Raw genomic sequence first — 18,873 nt, 5'->3', positions numbered from 1 at the left:
ATTCGATCCCGGGTCTCCAGGATCGCGCCCTGGGCCAAAGGCAGGCGCCAAACCGCTGCGCCACCCAGGGATCCCTGCCCTCAGTCTTTTTAAAGAGTATTGTCAAAAATTATTGACATGGTACGTGGAATAAAAAGGGTTACAGGCAGTAGTATGATGTGCAGCCGTTTTCATAAAAAGTAAAATCACATATACATGCATAAAAATGATGTAAGTACACATGCCAAGATTTTAACATCTGTTTTCTCTGGTTTTGGATGTGTTACGATGGTATTGGTTCTTTTGTTTATTTTTCTTGTGGTTAAGTATTCTGTACAAGTTTTTTTTAAAAAGGGAGAAAAGTGTTTTCAGCGAAAACAAAGCGGTGGAGTAGGGAGTCGTGTGCTGTGGGCGGTGCTCCTGCAGCAGCGCTGTGCATGGTGGTTGTGTCAGGGAGGCCAACCTTGTCTCCAGGGAGAGTGAGGGCTCCTTCATCTGGGCTCAGCACCCTGTTCTGCTCTGTGGCTTTGTGTGTGGGAGGCAGGGGGTACAGACACAGGAGTAGTGAATAAGACTGATTATTTACTGGTCCCTCATCTTCTACCCCAGATCCTTCTGTGTTGGCCTGTAGCACGCTCTTTGAGAAGAGCCTTCTGTGTCATGCAATCTTCCTTACCAACATGTTCACATTCAGTACTTACACATAGAATGAAAAATAAAAGAGCTTTTAACTTCTGTGTAGGGATCTTCTGGTGCATAATTCTGAAGATGATTTATTTCTCCACCTCAGGTTTTCCTGCGATGGAAATTACATATGAACAAGTGATGGTGGGTTTGCATCAAAGGAACTTTGGCTCTAGGGCCCAGGCTCTACTTTTTTTTTTTTTTTTTTTTTTTTTTTTTACACAGTATAGCCATTAAAACGACACCTCTCTTTATTGATGTGGAAAGAAAGATATATGTGCTGTGTGTTTGTCTTCCAGGGCTATGGTAATAAAGCACCACTAACTCAGTGGCTTAAACAACAGAAATATCTTGTCTCATGGTTCTAGAGGTTAGAAGTCCAAAATCAAGGCACTTGGCAGGATTGGTTTCTGCTGAGGTCTGGGAGGAAAAGAGATCTGTACAGGTCTGTCTCCTTGGCTTCTAGATGGCCATCTCTAGGGCTTCCCTCATTTGCCCTTTGTGGATGTCTGGACCCAAATTTCCCCTTCTTATAAGGACACCAGTCATACTAGATTGCAGTTCACTCTAAAGACCTCTTCTTTTTTTTTTTTTAATTATTTATTTATTCATGATAGAGAGAGAGAGGCAGAAACACAGGCAGAGGGAGAAGCAGGCTCCATGCCGGGAGCCCGATGTGGGACTCGATCCCAGGGCTCCAGGATCGCGCCCTGGGCCAAAGGCAGGCGCCAAACTGCTGAGCCACCCAGGGATCCCCTAAAGACCTCTTCTTATCTTCAATTCCTCTGTAAAGAGTCAGTCTCTAAATATGGTTACATTTGCGGTACTGGGGGTTAGGGCATCAACCTATGGATTTGGGGCACAGTTCAACCCACAACAATGTCTTTGCCCCCTACTTAAAAAAAAAACATAACAATAGGAGAAATCTCAAACACATAACATCAGAGAAGATGGTATTGAACTTCTCATGCCCTCATCAATAGCTTCCACATCCCCAAAGCCAATATTGTTTCTTATTCCTCCCCCCGCCCTAACAAACTGGATTATTTTGAAGTCAGTCCCAGGGCATTACAGGTGATGCATTCTAAGTGATAGAAAGTTACACAATTATTTATAAGGGAAGATATTTTTAAAATAAAATAACTTGTGTGTGCACACACAAATTAAAAGAGCCAGAATAATACCAGAATGTTAACAGTGCCTACTTATTTTTAGGAAGTGGGACTACAGGTAATTTTTACTTCCTTCTCTGTAACCGTTTTTGCTGACTGATTTTGCTGGGATGGTGGTGGTTGGAGTGAGCCAGCCTTTTGCAATCAGAAACAAACAAACCTGTAGCAGAAAACCCCAAGTTATTTCTAGAGTGTGAGAAAGGGTAGGGTGAAGAAGAAACCATGGAAAAAAATTTGTCATAGTTGTTTTCTGAGGCAGGAGGTAGTATTTTACTTCCAGAATATGAGAAAAGATGAGGAGAAAGTACACAGGGTGATGTTTAGTGGTGTAGATGGCACTGGAGTTGTGGGGATTGCCATGACAGATGACCTCAGCCAGGACGCCTGGCCTCTCTGACCACAGGTTTCTCGCCGGGCAAATGAAAGTGAGGGACCAACAGAACCCTAAGATTTGTTTGACTGTGAGTGGTGTTATCTCTTATTTCTTGAACCTGTTAATCTGCGTTTGTTTTTTATGAAGGTAAAGATAAAATTTGTATTTTGTATGTGTGCAGTATGGAGTTGTTATTAGGGCTGGTGAGGAAATGACTGTAGAAAAGCCAAAAGTGAAGATATGACAGAAAGGAATCTGTTTTTAAGAAATAGAGCAGATTCAGGATGCCTGGGGGTCTCAGTCGGTTAATCATCTGACTCTTGATTTTGGCTCAGGTCATGATCTCAGGGTCCTGAGATTGAGCCCCTTGTCAGGCTCTTCACTGGGCACAGAGCCTGCTTAGGATCCTCTCTCCCTCTCCCTCTGCCCCTCCCTCCTCTTAAAAAAAAAAAAAAAAAAAAAAGAGCAGACACCTCCCACATCCTCAGGAAGTGTTTTTTTGAGTGTGTGTGCACATTTCAGAATTTTGCCTTTGCCTTCTGCTCTTGCCAGCTTGGGCTCATTTATGTACAGCATCAAAACTTCTTGATAGCAGTCACCCTTATTGAAGCTGTGGAGGGACCAGAACAGACTTCAGGTCTCCTTCATCTCTGAACTGATCTTTCAACTACTCTTGTCTTTGGTTTCTATCCCTCTCATCTCATATGATAAAGGCCAAGTGTCAAAATGTTGAGTTTAAAGATGCCATTACCTATCCTGCCTCACAGGGATGGGGTGGATGGAGAAGTCTGGAGCCATGGCTTTAAGTTACTTAGTCAGCATCAATGATGACACCGTGAAGCCCAAAGCAAAGTGGGTATGCATCTAGAAAGCAGGCAAAAATCTAGAAATGATGAATACTTCTCTTTTGTCTATTCTCTCTTGTCAAGCTTCTATTACCAAAAAAGATTAATAGATAGTGCTCAGCAACCTTCCATTTGGCCAGTTAGATCTGCTTATGAAGCAGTCTCCAACTTGGAAGTAGAAATAGAATGTTTGCACTTAACATACCTTTGAGAAGAAGGCAGACCTTTATGTCCTAGGGTATAACAATGACTTCAGGCTGGATTCTCCCCTCCACCACCCAGAGCTGAGGGCAAGGGGGATCCTGCCAAAACAAACGTTAGTTGAGAAAGCCAGAGGTGCACATTTTCTCTCTTTCTCTCTCTCCCCCCTCCCCCTCTTCCTCTCCCTCTCTCTCTCCCCACTCTCATCCCCCACCCCTTCCCTCTCCCCCTCCCTCTCCCTCTCCCTTGGAGGCACCAGGTCTGGGGAACCTCCATCTGCCTTCTCAGCACCAGCGGGGACCAGTGGAAGCCCTTGAAGCAGGAGATAATCCAAAAAGGTCAAAATAGCACCACAAAGGCTTTGAAATTCGATGGTTAATTGAAACCACAGGCCATCAAAGTAGGCTAGGGGATTACGTGCTAAACATAAACTCGGTAGCCTGCTAAGAAAAAGTATTCAAGTCAGAACTAAAATCTCCAAATGTGATAGCCAAAATGTCCAGGATACAGTAGAAAATCACCATCATACTAAGAACCCAATAAAATCACAATTTGAATGAGAAAAATAGTTATCTGATGCCAAAACTGAGATGAGTCAAACATTAGTTTTACTTGAACAACTAGTCACACTCATTTGTGTTCACCTGGTCCGACTGCTTTCAAGCTGTTAGTGACAAAGTTGAGTGGTTGTCACAGAGACCCAGTGGCTCAAAAACCCTGAAATATTTTACCATCTGGCCTTTTACAGAAGTTTACTAGCCCCCGTGGCAAGGCCATTGAAGACATAATGGTCAGGTTTTTAGAGATATTTTCTTCTCTTTCCTTTTTGTTTTGTTTTTTTATTTGTTTCCCTTGGTTTGTATTAGAATGCATTATGTTCTTTAACCTTAGTGTCTCCATTCTTATCCTGTGGTTTGTAATGTTCTTAGTTTGTAACCTCATCCTGTAGCCAGGAGCCTCCCCACTTTGGAGATGGACCCCATTTCCTCCCACTCCTCTTTGTCCCTTATTGCCACTGTCAGCTGTCTTAACCCTACTGGGAGATGTAGATTTGGTAATATCTGTCCACTCTCTGTTCTCTCTCTGCTCACATATAAGACTTGAGAAATTTGGGGGAGTCCATAGGGTGTTTAGGGCTGTATTTGGAAGTACAGAGAGAGGTGTCCCAAGGGGGCCCAAGACCCTGCCTTAAGGAGACTCATGGTAGGTCATCATTTCAGGCAGGTGCTATGCCAAGAGGGAGCAAGAGACATAGCTCAGGGTATATTGGAGGAAGGTTGGATGTCAGGTAGGAAAGTCAGCAAGAAGAGATTGATCAGGTGTGAGGCCAAGACTTACTGTGCCCCGACACTCGGGAATTTGGAGGAAGTCTTTGGAGACTGGAATGCCAGCTTTCCAAATACCAACAACACCATCTATCAGTAAAGAAAAACGGCTTTATCCTTTACCACTCTGAGGGAGAACACCACATCCTCAGGGCATTGTCAGTGTCTCTGAGTGGGGAGAGCAAGGTCCGAGTTTGAGAATTTGATGTTTGGTTTACAACACGACGGCTTGATTAGGGTTCGGTGCAGATCAAGATACAACAGTTCAGGATTGGTGTAAACAGCTAGGCAAGGCATTCAAAGGATTGTAGGGTACAAGCTATTGATAGTTTCCACTACAGAGTTGATAGATATTTCAGAAAGTTTCTCTAATGAGCTGTCAAACCATTTTTGGGGTAGCAGTCTCTTGGAATATTAGAGTAATGCTAATGAGGGCAGTGGAATGGTAAACATGTGTTAAGGGAGATAGTAAGCTGCGCACGTGTGTGTGTGTGTGTGTGTGTGTGTGTGTGTGTGTGTGTGTATTGCTTCTAAAGATGCTTAAAGCATACCTTTTAAGCTTAGCTGAAGACTTTGGCCAAGTGAAATGCCTAAGTCATCCAAGGACTGACCTCTGACCCACAGGGGAGATAGAAAGGTGGCTTCTGAAATTAACCAAGTGGAGGATAAGTGCTAAACCAACGCTGTCTTGAAGCTGGCATCACATTGTTTGGTCTACTTCCAAGCCTGACAGACTGAGTTACTGAAGGTACTAGGAATCTGTGAGCCCAGGAGGCTTTGCCAACTAAGCAAGCAGCATTGGTGATTTTAGGATAAGGAGTCCATCTCGAGAGGTGCCCGATGCTGATCCTTTGATTACTAATGGATGAACTGATATTCATTGATATTTGGTGGCCTGACAGGACTAGACCTTTCCAGTGTCTCTCAAAACCAGCTCCAAGGTTTGCAGCTCTGAGAAGTCTGAAGCAATCAGCTGTAGCTGAAGCCCCTGAGCCCCTGCTGCCCACTTAAGTCTCCCCTTAGCCAGATTTGAGCCTGTTGAGCTGGATGTCATTAGGTTTTAGTGTCTTTACCATTCCTTAAGCTGTCGACCAAGAGAGAATTCATTAAAAATGTAAGCCAGCGGGCGTTTATTTGGGCGATGAGAACTGCAATTTGGGAGATACAGTCCAGGTAGAAACATGACTCTTGTTTTGAGGGGAGCAAAGAGTATGGAATTATAAAGGCAGAAGGATGAGTGCAGTTCTCATTCAGATCCTCTCTGCAAAAAAGGGATTGAAACCAGGTTCACTGGGATTGGTTGAATTAGTATGCAAACGAAGGGTTGAAACTTATCAGATCTCATTGGCTCCTTTTGAAGTGAAGAATGCCAATAATTCAGTCCTCAGAATGCCAGTAATTCAGTCCTCGTGGTGAAGAAGAGTTAAGTCCAGGCTGAGGGCTTCCTACGAGTAAAAAACTTCAGGATTCCTAGGACATGCGGAAATTCCTCCTCTTTTTTTTTTGGAAAGATTTTATTTATTCATGAGAGGCACAGAGCGAGAGGCAGAGACACAGGGAGAGGGGGAAGCAGGCTCCCCAGAGGGAGCCTGATATGGAACTTGATCCCAGAACTCCAGAATCACGCCCTGAGTGAAGGCAGACACTCAACCCGCTGAGCCACGCAGGTGTCCCTCCCTGATGGCCTCCTGAGCCTATTTTAGAAGAGACTTTCTTAGCTAGGTTTGCTTACCTCTTTTTTGAAATCTCTTTTTACACAGCTTTATTGAAATAAAGCAATAAAATCTGCAGCCACTGATTTTATTAGCCTTAACTCCTATGATTTGATTTTGTAGTACATATACCATTATTTGTGCTGTGAAAATGGGCCATAGGATTTTTTTTTCCCTTCCCTGTGACATTTGCTTATCTGTGAAGTTCAATGTGACCTACATATGGTTGATTTTGCAACCTCAGAGTTGACATTTTCGGGGGTGAAATTTTATTCGGGGTCCTGTTTTGCACACCTGTATTATAAGATGGTGATTCCCCTGATTCTGTAATGCCAGGAAGAAATGAAACTCGTGTATTTTGTTTTTAAAGACCACAAATGATGTTGATGTATTTCAAAAAAGTGTTAATGGCTCTGATGTAAAACTTACATTAATTAAAGGTAAGTGGTTCAACTTTTTTCAAAGGCTGGTAGCAGTAGGTGAGCTTATTCATGCTTTGTTCTTCTATTGATAAGCCCATAGGAAGCTCGATAGGGGTGGCTGGTACACCTGGGTTACTCAGTTGGTTAAGCATCTATCTGACTCTTGATCTCTTGATCTCGGCTCAGGTCTTGATCTCAGGGTCATGAGTTCAAGTATGGTGTTAGGCTCTAGGCTGGGCATGGTGCCTACTTTTTTTTTTTTTTTTTTTTTTTTTTTTAAAAAAAGAGGATCCGGGATCCCTGGGTGGCGCAGCGGTTTGGTGCCTGCCTTTGGCCCAGGGCGCGATCCTGGAGACCCGGGATCGAATCCCACGTCAGGCTCCCGGTGCATGGAGCCTGCTTCTCCCTCTGCCTGTGTCTCTGCCTCTCTCTCTCTCTGTAACTATCATAAATAAATAAAAATTAAAAAAAAAAAAAAAAAGAGGATCCTTCAAGGGGAGAAGGAATGCTTTAAGGATTTGCTGTTGTTACTGTTGCATATGGCTTTTCAGTGCCGTGTTTGTCTTTGTGCTCTTCATTTAAAATTAGTTGTGGAAAAAGCTAACTAACACATGTTCTTCCAAAGTCTGACAAAGACCCTTCATTGGTGCCTCCTAGCCTTAGAAACGTTAGAGCAGTAATAACTGTGGTAGGGAATCCCACATTTCTTTGAGGGTTCATTCAATTTCTTTTGGAGCCTGATGAAACTAACATCAAGTGAAGATGACATCAGTTGTGTCATTAAAGGCAATAGTTCTGTTTTTGCATCACATAGCAAAAGGGGAGAAAATGAATCTTTAGGGAACATCTGCTGTGTGTCAAACACTGTGCTAGGCTCAGTTCACCCAGAAAGATGTTGAAATCCATCAAGTTTCTGGTTAAAGCTCTAGCATAGGGTTACTCAGTGGGATGGTATTGGCATATGGCATTTTGAGCAAAACAGGTCTTGTTTTAGGAGACTGTGCCTTGGCCTGTGGGGCATTTAGCATCCTCACCCCCTTCCTACCCCCCACGCCCCGCCATCACTCAGTGCCTAAAGTTCTCAAATCACTGTAACTGTCAAATCCCACCCCACCCCACCCCCACTGCCAATTCAAGTGTCCCCTCTAGCAGGTCATCCTGCCTCTGACACTGACGGGAAGCTCTCAATTATATTGAGTACTTTTCAGAGAGCAGATACATAGATTCCATTTCTGGGTATGTCTGTTGTAATGGAGTAGAGGATTCTGTAAGTCAATTTTTTTTTAAGATTTTATTTATTTATTCATGAGAATACACAGAAAGGAAAGAGAGAGAGGCAGAGACACAGGCAGAGGGAGGAGCAGGCTCCATGCAGGAGCCCTATGTGGGACTTGATCCCGGGTCTCCAGGATCACGCCCTGGGCTGAAGGCGGTGCTAAACCGCTGAGCCACCCGGGCTGCCCTGATTTTTTTTTTTATTACCAGAGATTTACATAATATTTTATGCTTGTAAAATAATAAATATTTATTCTGTATTATACAATTGGAATATAGTTTTTTTTGTTTTTTTTGTTTTTTTTTTTTGATAAAACACAAGCGTATCCTATATAGTTAATGGCTTGGCTTCACTTACCTTTTCTTTTAAGTGTTACAGTATCATCCTTAATAGTCAAGAACAATTTATTATATGTTTCTTCATTACGGTTTCTTCTTCCCTTTCAACACCTCATGTTTCTAGGACAAGATTTTATGGTGGGAATTTACAGAAATGTTGACTGTGACAGCTCAAAATCCACTTCTCTCTGTTAGTTCTATATATAGAACTGTCAAAGAATACATAAACATTTTATCTTGTGCAAAGGTAGATTTAAGCAGTTGGCAGTATTTCTGGGTAAACCTAAACTGATAATGGAGGTATTATCCTTTAATAAATCTTCAGCCATATTATGCTGATTGAGTATAATGATTTCTGTAGACTTTATGTCAAAAATCGGTTCTTTTGCACCTCAGAGAAGAGTGAGACAGGATTCATTTATTCATTTCACAGCTATTTTCCTGTACTTGGGATATATCAGCAAACAGCTCAGCTATGATGATCTCTGCTTTCACACTAGCACAAATGAACACAATAAGTAAATTATAAGTTGGGTTAGAAGGTGGTAAGTGCTATGGAGAAAAATTAGTAAGAAGGATAGAAGAGTGCCAAGGGTTGGGCTGGAGATACAATTATTTTTTAAGGATTTGCTTTTAAGTAATCGCTACACTCAACATCGGCTTGAACTCACAACCCCGAGATCAAATCTCACACTCTACCGACTGAGCCAGCTGGGTGCTACTGGAAATACAGTTTTAAATAATGCGGTTTGGGAAGCTTTGCCGAGAAGGTGACTTTTAAGCAAAGACCTGAAGGCAGAAATGAATACCTGTTGAACTCGTGTTATGCCCCAGGTACTTTTTTTAGGAGCCAGCATAGCCAGGTATGACCTTTGTAATCTGCAAAAAATAATTTGCATGGCCAAAGGATTGGTGTGCACATTGAGGTGACAGTTCCAAGACAGTTCCTATTGTCTGTGCAATAGGCTTAGCAGTGATTTAAAAAGTGATCTTTTTGAAATAATGGTACCTATTTTGATAAGTAGGATTGCAATGGATGAGCTTTTTTTTTCCCTTTCCTTTTATTTTTTTTTTAAAGCCGTTAACTACACAGAGTGACAGAAAAAAGCAGGTACCCGTTTTCAAAAAGAAATAGGAAAATAAGGCTGAGTGTGGAATGAGTTTTGTGTCCCAAGTCCAGTGGTCCCTGCAGAACTATTGCTTCTCCCCACCTGGTGATATTGTAAGGATAACAAGGATCATCTGGGGAAGACAGTGACAAAGCATGAGTTATGGCCTCAAATTAAGTATGGTTGTGTGGGGAGCTAAAAGAAAAGTGGACCAGAGTCTAGAAACCGGGAGCTGGTTGCAGCCTCTCATGGCAAGCAGCCCTGGGACCTCGGGCAGTTTGCTTTGCCTCCCCCAAACCCCGCACCCTGCTTTCTCAGAGCAGCTGTTTTTGCTAGATGTATACTCTATGTGCATCACCTTGTTTGGAAAGTTGTGGAACACAGGGGACATGAAACTCACAAGTTAACCAGTCAAGTGCTTTTCTAGTTCTTGACATCTTTTCTTCTTGATTTATCAATTCAAAGATGCAGTTAGACTGTGGTTTATTGTGAGTCCAGGCCACATAAATAATGGTTCTTTGGGGTTATCGTAGCTTCAGCTGTGGCATAGGGCTGCCTCTAGAGTTGCTGGGTTTTCTCTTCCTCCTAGTGTCTCACACGGTGTTAGGAAAGTCACATCCGATTTAGCATCTTTGGGGTGGAGTAGTTCGTGGCTGACTTCACTGTGATCTCACTTATGGAAATGCCAGCCTGAAATTTCACTTCTGTTTCTTGAACTTCAAAAAGACTGCCAAGGAGATAGGCATTGGAGCTGGAGGAAGAGCAAGGAATTAGCCTAGCTCTGAGGCCAAGCCAGGGTTCGTCCACTGTCTCAGATAACCTTTTGGAAAGAAAGAACCTTAATGACGATCCCAAAGACTTCTACCTTTAACATATTTATTATTGACTTGCCTTCAGAAGATCAGTAAAATGATAAATGCAGATGGCCCTCACGGGCCCTTTTAACTCAGTGATTCTAAAATGCTCTTGTGATCAGAGCTGCAGATGTCACTTAGATCTCCCCCCAGGCCTGCACTGTCAAAGCACTAGCATGTACTGAACACCCTCTGAGCTGACTCTCCCACCACTGGGATGTAGCCAGAGGGTAATGCTTTCTCTCCCCACTTCCTCTCTTGTCCAGCCCCCGGGTTGAAGAGCTGCTACCCAACCTTTTGAAAGGAGGACTGTTTGCTCTCACCTCCTTCCTGTCTTCCCGTTTTGTAGATGATGAACCAGGTGGAAGGACAGCAGAAGAACCTCGTGCACGCCATCGAGTCTCTGCCGGGTTCCGGCCCCCTCACTGCCTTGGACCAGGATCTGCTGCTCCTGAAAGCTACCTCCGCTGCAACCCTCAGCTGCCTTGGGGAGTGCCTGCACCTGCTACAGCAGAGTGTGCACCATGCAGGCCAGCCCAGCCATAAGCCAGGGGCCTCAGGTGAGACCGCCCAGTGGGCATGTATGCAAATGAGTTTCTGGTGTGTGTGTGTGTGTGTGTGTGTGTGTGTGTGGTGTGTGTTGCATGGCCTTCCTCCTTTAAATCCACCATCTAACCACCTTCCATCTGTCTATCCTTTTATTCCGTCTGTTTCTCCATTTGTCCCTCCCTCCTTCTCTATCCAGTGTGGAATATCTGTTTCTTTGACCAGTTAGAACTATAACATCCCATGAAACATTTAACTAACATGTTTACATGCATACTATGGAAATTCTTTTAGACTTGCTGGCATCATGTTCTGTATCTCATTCCGTTTGTGACTTTGCACTCCACACTGTTTTTTTGAGATACTTTGCTATGCAGTCCTTTTTCCTAACTGCTCCTATGATGTGCGTCCACCGTGATTTATCCCATGCTCCGATGAAGGAGAGGCACCTGCATTGCTTCCAGTACCCTGCCCTGCTCGCGTCGCTTAGTGAGCATCCACCTGCAGGCCTCCTCTTGGACCTGCGTGTGCATTTCTCTGGAATATCTACCAGAAGCATTTCTAGCTCTTTATCAAGAAGGTAGAGATAATAATACTTGACCTTAAGATGCCTCAACCCTTGTGGAGGAGGGTTCAGTCAATAAGCAGATACAAAGATATTCGTGAGGATTAAATGCTGTGATAAAGGTGAACATAGCTTGAGGTTGGTCATATCACATATAAAGTGTTAGAATGAAGAGCCCAGCAGAAGCCTCCTTGAGCTTCGTTGCCCTGGGTTCACTTAATGAGGAAACGAGACAACTTAGATGATGAAAGCAGAACTAGCTTATGAGTGACAGTCTGTATTTCATACTTTTTTCAAGTCCTCTTGGCCTTTGGTTGCACTGAGGTTAAGAGGGATGTTGGTTTTCCAGAGAAGTTTCATTATGTTATACCCACCTTCATTTCCTGAGCTCCAGTCCTGCCACTGTTTGGCTTTTGCTGCACGTTTTCTGAAATCTTCACAGACTGGATGACACTATGTCCATCATTCAGATGAGATGCTGAGGCTTATAGCAAGTAAAGACTCACCCAAAGTCACCCAACAGAACTGAGATGAGAGACAGGTGCTTCCTCTTATGGCAGATGCCTTCCTCTGCCTGGGGTTGTTTGATCCAGAACAGACCACCAGTTCAATCCAGAACAGTGACAGTGCTTTGCTCACATTACAGTTGTCTGACTGGCAGGTATTTCTTTTGTTTTCTTTACTTTTTTTCCTTTATTTTAATAATTTCAGACTTCTGGCAGAGTCACGAGAATAGTATGAAAAATTGTCATCTTTTCATCTCCAAATTCCCCAAATGGTAATGTTTTATGACATTTGCCTCATCATCTCCCTTCTCTCTATATATAAGGATATTAAAAAAAAAAAAAAAGGATATTATAGTTTTCTAACCACTTCAGAGTAAATTGCAGACATGCTATATCTTTACTCTTATATGTTTCAGTATGTTTGTCCTTAGCAAAAAAAGAGACACTGTATCATGTCTTTTATATAATGTCTCCTATGTAATGACAGCACAGTGATCAAAATCAGTAAATTAACACGAATACAGTCCTATTCTCTAATCTGCAGACCTCACTAAAATTTGCCAATTGCTCTATTAATGTGTTCATAACAAAAGAAAAAGTTTCTGGCTCAGGATCCCTTAGGAGATGTATGCATGTGTATTCAAGCACAGAATAAAGGTCCCCAAATCTGCTCTTCTATCTTTCTTCTTCCTTCTCAACTTGAAAAAATGAAACTCTGATGCTGAAGCCCTCACGAGACTCCTTGACATTTTCAGATCTGGACTGAGTCTCAATGACCCCATTGGAGCTTGGGCACAGATTCTGAGCTACACTGGGGCTATTCATGATGCCTGGGGTCTCGCCCATAAAAAAGCATAACTTCAGTCCTCTGCAACCTACTGGGCATATTCAAGAATCTTTCACTGGTAAATATACACCTGAACCATTTTGTTATTCTTAAGATGAATCCCTTACATATTTCTTCAGAGCTGGTTTCTAGCAGATCTCTAATTTTTTTCCTGATTTTCATTGAGTCTCTGGTGTTTTTATGGCTTAGAGGGACAAAGCTCAAGGTGGAATTTCAGATGTGATGACAGGTTGAGATAGAAATTATCTGGGAGGATCAAGCAATATCCCTGAAGTTATGTTGTGTACAGTGTTACCTCCTACAGTCTCCCTGCCCTGTCCCACACTCCTACCCCATTTGACTGTCAATCCTCCCTTGCTTTTAGCTACTTTTTTTGATTGTTTTTATACTATCTTATATCCATATTAAAAACATATTCCTCCAATGATAGCAAACTTATGAATCCCTATTGTTCTCTACTTCTCTCCTCATTTTTAATTGAAGTATAGTTTAACCTATAATAAATTAGTTTCAGTTGTCCAACATAGTCATTCAGCATTTTGAATTTTATACATTATGAAATGCTCACCACAATAAATGTATTAAAATATTATTTTAGAAGATTTATTTATTTGAGAGAGCACGAGTAGAAGGGGCAGAGGGAGAGGAAGAGAGAATCTCAAGCAGACTCTATGCTGAGGTTGGAGCCTGATGATGTGGGGCTTGATCTCATGACTCTGAGATCATGACCTGGGCCAAAACCAAGAGTTGGAAGCTTAATTAATTGTGCCACCCAGGTGCCCCTAAGTGCATTATAATATTATTGACTGTATTCCCAGTGTTATACTTTTCCTCCCTGTGACCTATTTATTTTATAAGTGGAAGTTTGTATCTTTTAATCCCCTTCACCCACCCTCATCCCCTCCCCTCCTTTTAACCATTTTTATCAAAGAACTTGGCTAAAGGTTGGAGGATAGAGCATGAAGCATCACAAAGATTATTTTGTTTTCTTGTCTTCTTTTAACTTTTAACCCTCTTAAAAAATATTTCATATAACAGCCCCTTGAATTCTAAAACATTGTGCAATCTCTGGCACATGGTGAGGGAAAAGATGAATTACTTGCTGCATCCAAAACATCATACTTGCCTGCAGTTAAAATGGAATTCCAGAATTTCAAGCTAGCAGAATAAGGAAATGTGATAACTGGGGGAGTGTCACCACAAAATACCTTTGTTTAGAATCACAGGGCTCTTGCAGTTGATAGCAGTTATAGAAGCCTGACTCCCACTGATAAAAACATAATGGTTATGTCTAAGGAGTGCCAGCCTGGGTTGATGGAAATCAGAATCTCATTAGAGTGACACTCTATCAGGATTTCCTTTAAATGTTCGATGGGCAGGGAGGCACAGATTACCCGCAGCATACTAAATATCCACTCACATTGTTCTGGCTTTAGACCTCTTTGCTTTCTGCCCCTTGCATCATTTTATTTCTTCCGCCCCTTTTCTGAATCAAAAATTAATTTGTGGCTTGTAGCATTTCATCTTCCATAGCATTTCATTGTATCTTCTGGGGGAATATGTTGGCCTTGGAGCCTTTGTCTGTAAATGTTGCTCCTTAATGCTGTCTTTTCATCTCAAGCAAGGGAGCCACTGAACTGAAATCCAAAACTACTTCAGTATTCATCTGCCTACCATGTATGCATTTTGGACTCCTAGACCTGTCTCGGATGTTAATCTCTAAGATATAGTGGCCTGAAATGTTTCATTTAATTTCCATTTATGGAGAAGTTTGTAATTCAGATTGATAAAGTAACTTGGCCCTTTCGGCCAAGGCTTCTGTAGTTCTGATCTTGGGGACTACTGAATCCACTTGAATAGCTTGATGGAGGCAAATGATTGATGGGGGCAGGTAGGCATCTGTTCTCCCCAGTCTAGATGCGTGCCTCTGACTCTACTTGGAGAGACAGGCAGGATTTCATTCACAATTGGAAAAAGGCTGAACTACTTGAGGGTTGGGGCTTCAGGTGAGTTGCCAGTGTGGGAGAGAAATTGGACCTCTTGAGTAGTTTGGGATGCAGAGCACTCCGTCGGCAGCGCTCCTGACTCATTCCTTGCTTTTCGGTCTTGATCCAGGGAGCATGGTTCAAAGTCAGAGCAGACACCTATAACCAGACAAATACATTCTAGTGCCAGGTAAGAGCTGGATGCTGACAGCATGGTTGGTGCAAGGCATGTCAGGGAGAAACATGGGCATCAGAGCTGCCAGAGTGAGTGACAGTGGAACCTTGGGGATTTACAGTGGGTGACCCATGCATGCGCCTTTGGACATATATCAGGACAAGAGATGAAGAGATGTGTAATTGGAGAGAGGAGAAGCAGGGCAGAGTTTAGAGTGCTTCTCTTAACTTGTCCTTCCAATAACTTTTTCATTCTCTTAGAAGATTTGTGAGGCCTTTTATTTTGCTGGTCAGTAAGCCAGTTGCCCTGACCTTTCTGTTTTAGGGTTTGGCAAAAAAGGGTAAATAGGCGAGCCTGTCCTAAGGCCTTCATGGCCTCTCTAGCTGGTGACCTCCTTCCTTCTGCTGTGCTGCGACAGCGATGCCTTCAGACCTCCAATGCTCTTTCCACTTTGTTGTCTCTCTCTCTTCCACCTTCTTTCCCGACACATTCTGCTTCTGCTGAGAACGTAACCCATGTCAGCAACCTTCCCTCATTTTGTGGGTGAGAGGCAAGATGGAAATATGAAGATTCCTCCAAAAATAGCATGTTGGAGAAAAAAAGAAAAACTGGCTTTGTGGAATATTTCAGGTGGGTGGATTTTTGTTGTTGCTGTTGTTGCTACAACTATCCAACTGGAGATTTTGAGTGGCACATTCTCCCTAAAGAAAGCAGTCAGATGCTAACATCGTAGCTTTCCATCGTAAATGCAGACGTAGCTTCTGTTGTCTTCACATTTGTAAATATCAATCTTACTCTAGTTTGGAAAACGCTTTTAGGTTTGCCGAGCAGAGGAGGCATGAATTCCCTGTGTTGCAGGCAGAGGGACAGGTGCTGTCACCTGTCACTGGTTCTGGGCAGAGCCTCTTAGCCCTCGTCATGGGAACTGCAGTTCTCAGCACTCTCAGCAAGGCTGAACCGGAGGCCAAGGACAGATGAAAACAGTTTCACAGTCCAGTCTGAAAGCCCACAGTTAAATCTTCTGTTGCATTCTTTCTGCTTCTATTTGGTTTGGGGAACTAGGACATTTATAGTTGCTTTCCTTGTTCCCTGTGTCGTTCTGTCTACTATGGTGTGTCATGTGAGGAGCACAGCTGTGTGTCAAAAAGCCTGTCTTCAGGACTGGATTTACCATTTGGTGGACCACCCTTCACCTTCCTGTTCTCTTCTGTTGTGTCATCCTCCGTGGTCTCCCTACTCGAGAGCGTTTGGGTGTACCCAGAGGGAAAGAAAACTTGTGGATCTCTGGCTACTTGAGTTGACAGTTGGTCAGCAGCCACGAGGTAATATTTGTTCCCAGCTGTCCTTTCATTTGTACGTCTTGGTCTGTTTTTGACCATCTTCCTACTTGAGACCTTTCTTGAGTCACTTTCTATAGGTGCGGCATATGTTCTCAACTGTCAAGCGCCATCAGTAGCAAATACACCATTATCCTCTCTGCTGCCAAGAAGGAAAGCCAATGAAACCTGACACACCGTTGACACTAGCACAAACTTGTTTTCCAGGCGTGGGAATGCAAAATGGGCATGTCTTAGAATTAAGGAAATATGGTCTAGACTTGTGTTTTGCTTTAGGACACAGTCTTTCAATAGAGTAATGTAGTCCATTTGTTTATGTCTTTAAACTGGTGTTTGTTTTTCTGGTAGGGTCCTTTATACTTTTTGTTTTTCTACTTCCATGTGGCTTTTCTTGTTTTCTCTTTATTTTGCTACATAAGTGGTACTTCCTTGACTCACTGTCTTTTAGTGTTTTGGGAAAAGTATGTATATAAATTCTAAGAATGTTACATTATGTTTTTGGTTGTGTTTTTTTTTTTAAGTTTTACTTCTTTTTTAAAAAAATTTATTTATTCATGAGAGAGAGAGAGAGAGAGAGAGAGAGAGAGGCAGGTAGAGACACAGGCAGAGGGAGAAGCAGGCTCCATGCAGGGAGCCCGACGTGGGACTCAATCCCGGGACTCCAGGATCAGGCCCTGGGCCAAAGGCAGGAGCTAAACCGCTAAGCCACCCAGGGATTCCCTTAAGTTTTACTTCTTTATTTTAAAGACAGTGTGGTGGGGAGGAGGAAGAGAGGGACAAGTAGACTCCATGCCGAACACAGAGCCTGATTTGGGACTCAATCCCACGACCCTGAGATCATGACCCGAGTAAAAACGAAGAGTCAGATGCTTAATTGATCGAGTCCCCTGAGTGCCTCTATATTATGTTTATCATAAGCATTCTTTAACCTATATTTTTTTCTCTTTCTTTTTCTCATTTGTCTTGTTTCTTAAATTCAACATATGACTGAAATCATATGGTATTTGTCTTTCTCTGACTAATTTAGCATTATGCTCTCTAGCTCCTTCTGTATTTTTGCAAATGGCAAGATTTCATTCATTTTTATGGCTGAGTAATATTCCATTGTGTGTGATATAGACCACATCATCTTTATCCGTTCACCTTGGGATAGGCACTTGGGCTGCTTCCATCATTTGGATATTGTAAATAATGCTATAATAAACAGGCTTATTAACCTATAGTTTTCTAATAATCAAAGTCAAGAATGACCCTTCCTTTTGACTGTCTCCTTTAATGATGAAAACTCAGCATACTTTAATTTCCTGTTACTTTGATATGCTTCCCAACTTTTGATACTATAATATGAAGGCTATTGTTACTATTTTAATATTAACTTAATATTTAATGTGAGCATGATTAAATATCTTTAAAATAATTTTGATTTAATATTCAGTCATGTAACCATGTTTAGAAAAATTATGTCAGTTCATTACCAGGCCTGGGAGTGGGGTGAGTTGTGTGAGACACTCACCTTGAACACAAATTTAAGGGGTGCCAAAGTAATTAAGATGAATGATGCTTTCATGAAGTGTTTTTAAACCAAAAGTAATGCAGAAATTATCCAGGATGAATGAAATACCAAATTTTAAATTAAGACAAGGATTCAGCACAGTGAAGCAAGGGAGACCGAGTCTTGCAAGACTTTTTCTGTTAATTTTGGCTTTAAAAATATTGTGTGAAAATGTCATTTATCTTGATGACTGAGTGTCTTGGTGCCACTTTAAAATTTATACCCAGGAGGAGTATACTTTTTACTTCCCCTCACCCCAGCTCTGCATTTAATTGGGTAAAGTGCACACTGCCAGTCCCCCACCCCCCTCCTTTTTTTTTTTTTTTAAAGATTTTATTTATTTACTCGTGGGAAACACACAGAGAGAGAGAGGCAGAGACACAGGCAGAGGAAGAAGCAGGCTCCATGCAGGGAGCCTGATGTGGGTCTCCATCCCGGGACTCCAGGATCATGCCCTGGACTAAAGGCAGCACCAAACCGCTGAGCCACCTGGGCTGCCCTGCCAGTCCATTCATTCATTCATTCATTCATTCATTCATTCATTCATTTCCTGCCAGTCCTTTTAATGCATGACTTTTGCAGTCTTGAGTTCCTGATTCTGCTTCTTTTCTTCATAATTTGGTACATGTCCTCAAGTAGTTTCTTCCCACAGAAGGTGGAAACTTTTCTGAGCTCTCTTCCTCTGCTCTAGGAAAACATACAGTGTGTAGAGTTTAAGAGTCCGGACTCAAGAACCAGGCTGTCTCTGGTGTCTCTACCACCAACTGGCTATTTGCATCTTTATTTCTTTTTCTGTCAAATGGGCATAACAGTAAGACCTACCTCATGGGTTGTTTTAAGGAGTAGATGAGTTAACATATGTAAGTTGCATGCAGTATCCTTGGCACCTCCCAAAAGCTCAAACAATGTTGACTCATTTTAGTAGAGCAAAATAATTTGGCTGCAGACAGCATTATCCCTTGGCCCAAACCTATAGACTTTTATTTGCCTTCCTCTCTTCACCTGTTCACCTTCTGATATCTAGTGTTTTGTAGCAAAATCTAAAATTAGTTTGTTTTCCTTTAAGGCAA

General features: G+C 42.3%; 1 protein-coding gene across 3 annotated transcripts in view; it reads left to right on the top strand.

The window, feature by feature from the left end:
- OSBPL10 (oxysterol binding protein like 10) overlaps positions 1 to 18,873 on the top strand; it is a 295,603-nt gene that overhangs the window by 210,986 nt on the left and 65,744 nt on the right. For all 3 annotated transcript variants that reach the window (XM_072793107.1, XM_072793106.1, XM_072793108.1), the window contains one exon: positions 10,640 to 10,850. In XM_072793107.1, the coding sequence (XP_072649208.1) occupies positions 10,640 to 10,850 (211 nt within the window). The remainder of the gene's footprint in view (positions 1 to 10,639; positions 10,851 to 18,873) is intronic.

The sequence above is a fragment of the Canis lupus genome, chromosome 22 (genome assembly GCF_048164855.1).
Source record: "Canis lupus baileyi chromosome 22, mCanLup2.hap1, whole genome shotgun sequence".
NCBI lineage: Eukaryota > Metazoa > Chordata > Mammalia > Carnivora > Canidae > Canis > Canis lupus.
Note: the sequence above shows the minus strand (reverse complement) of the source record. Positions and strands in the feature narration are given on the sequence as shown.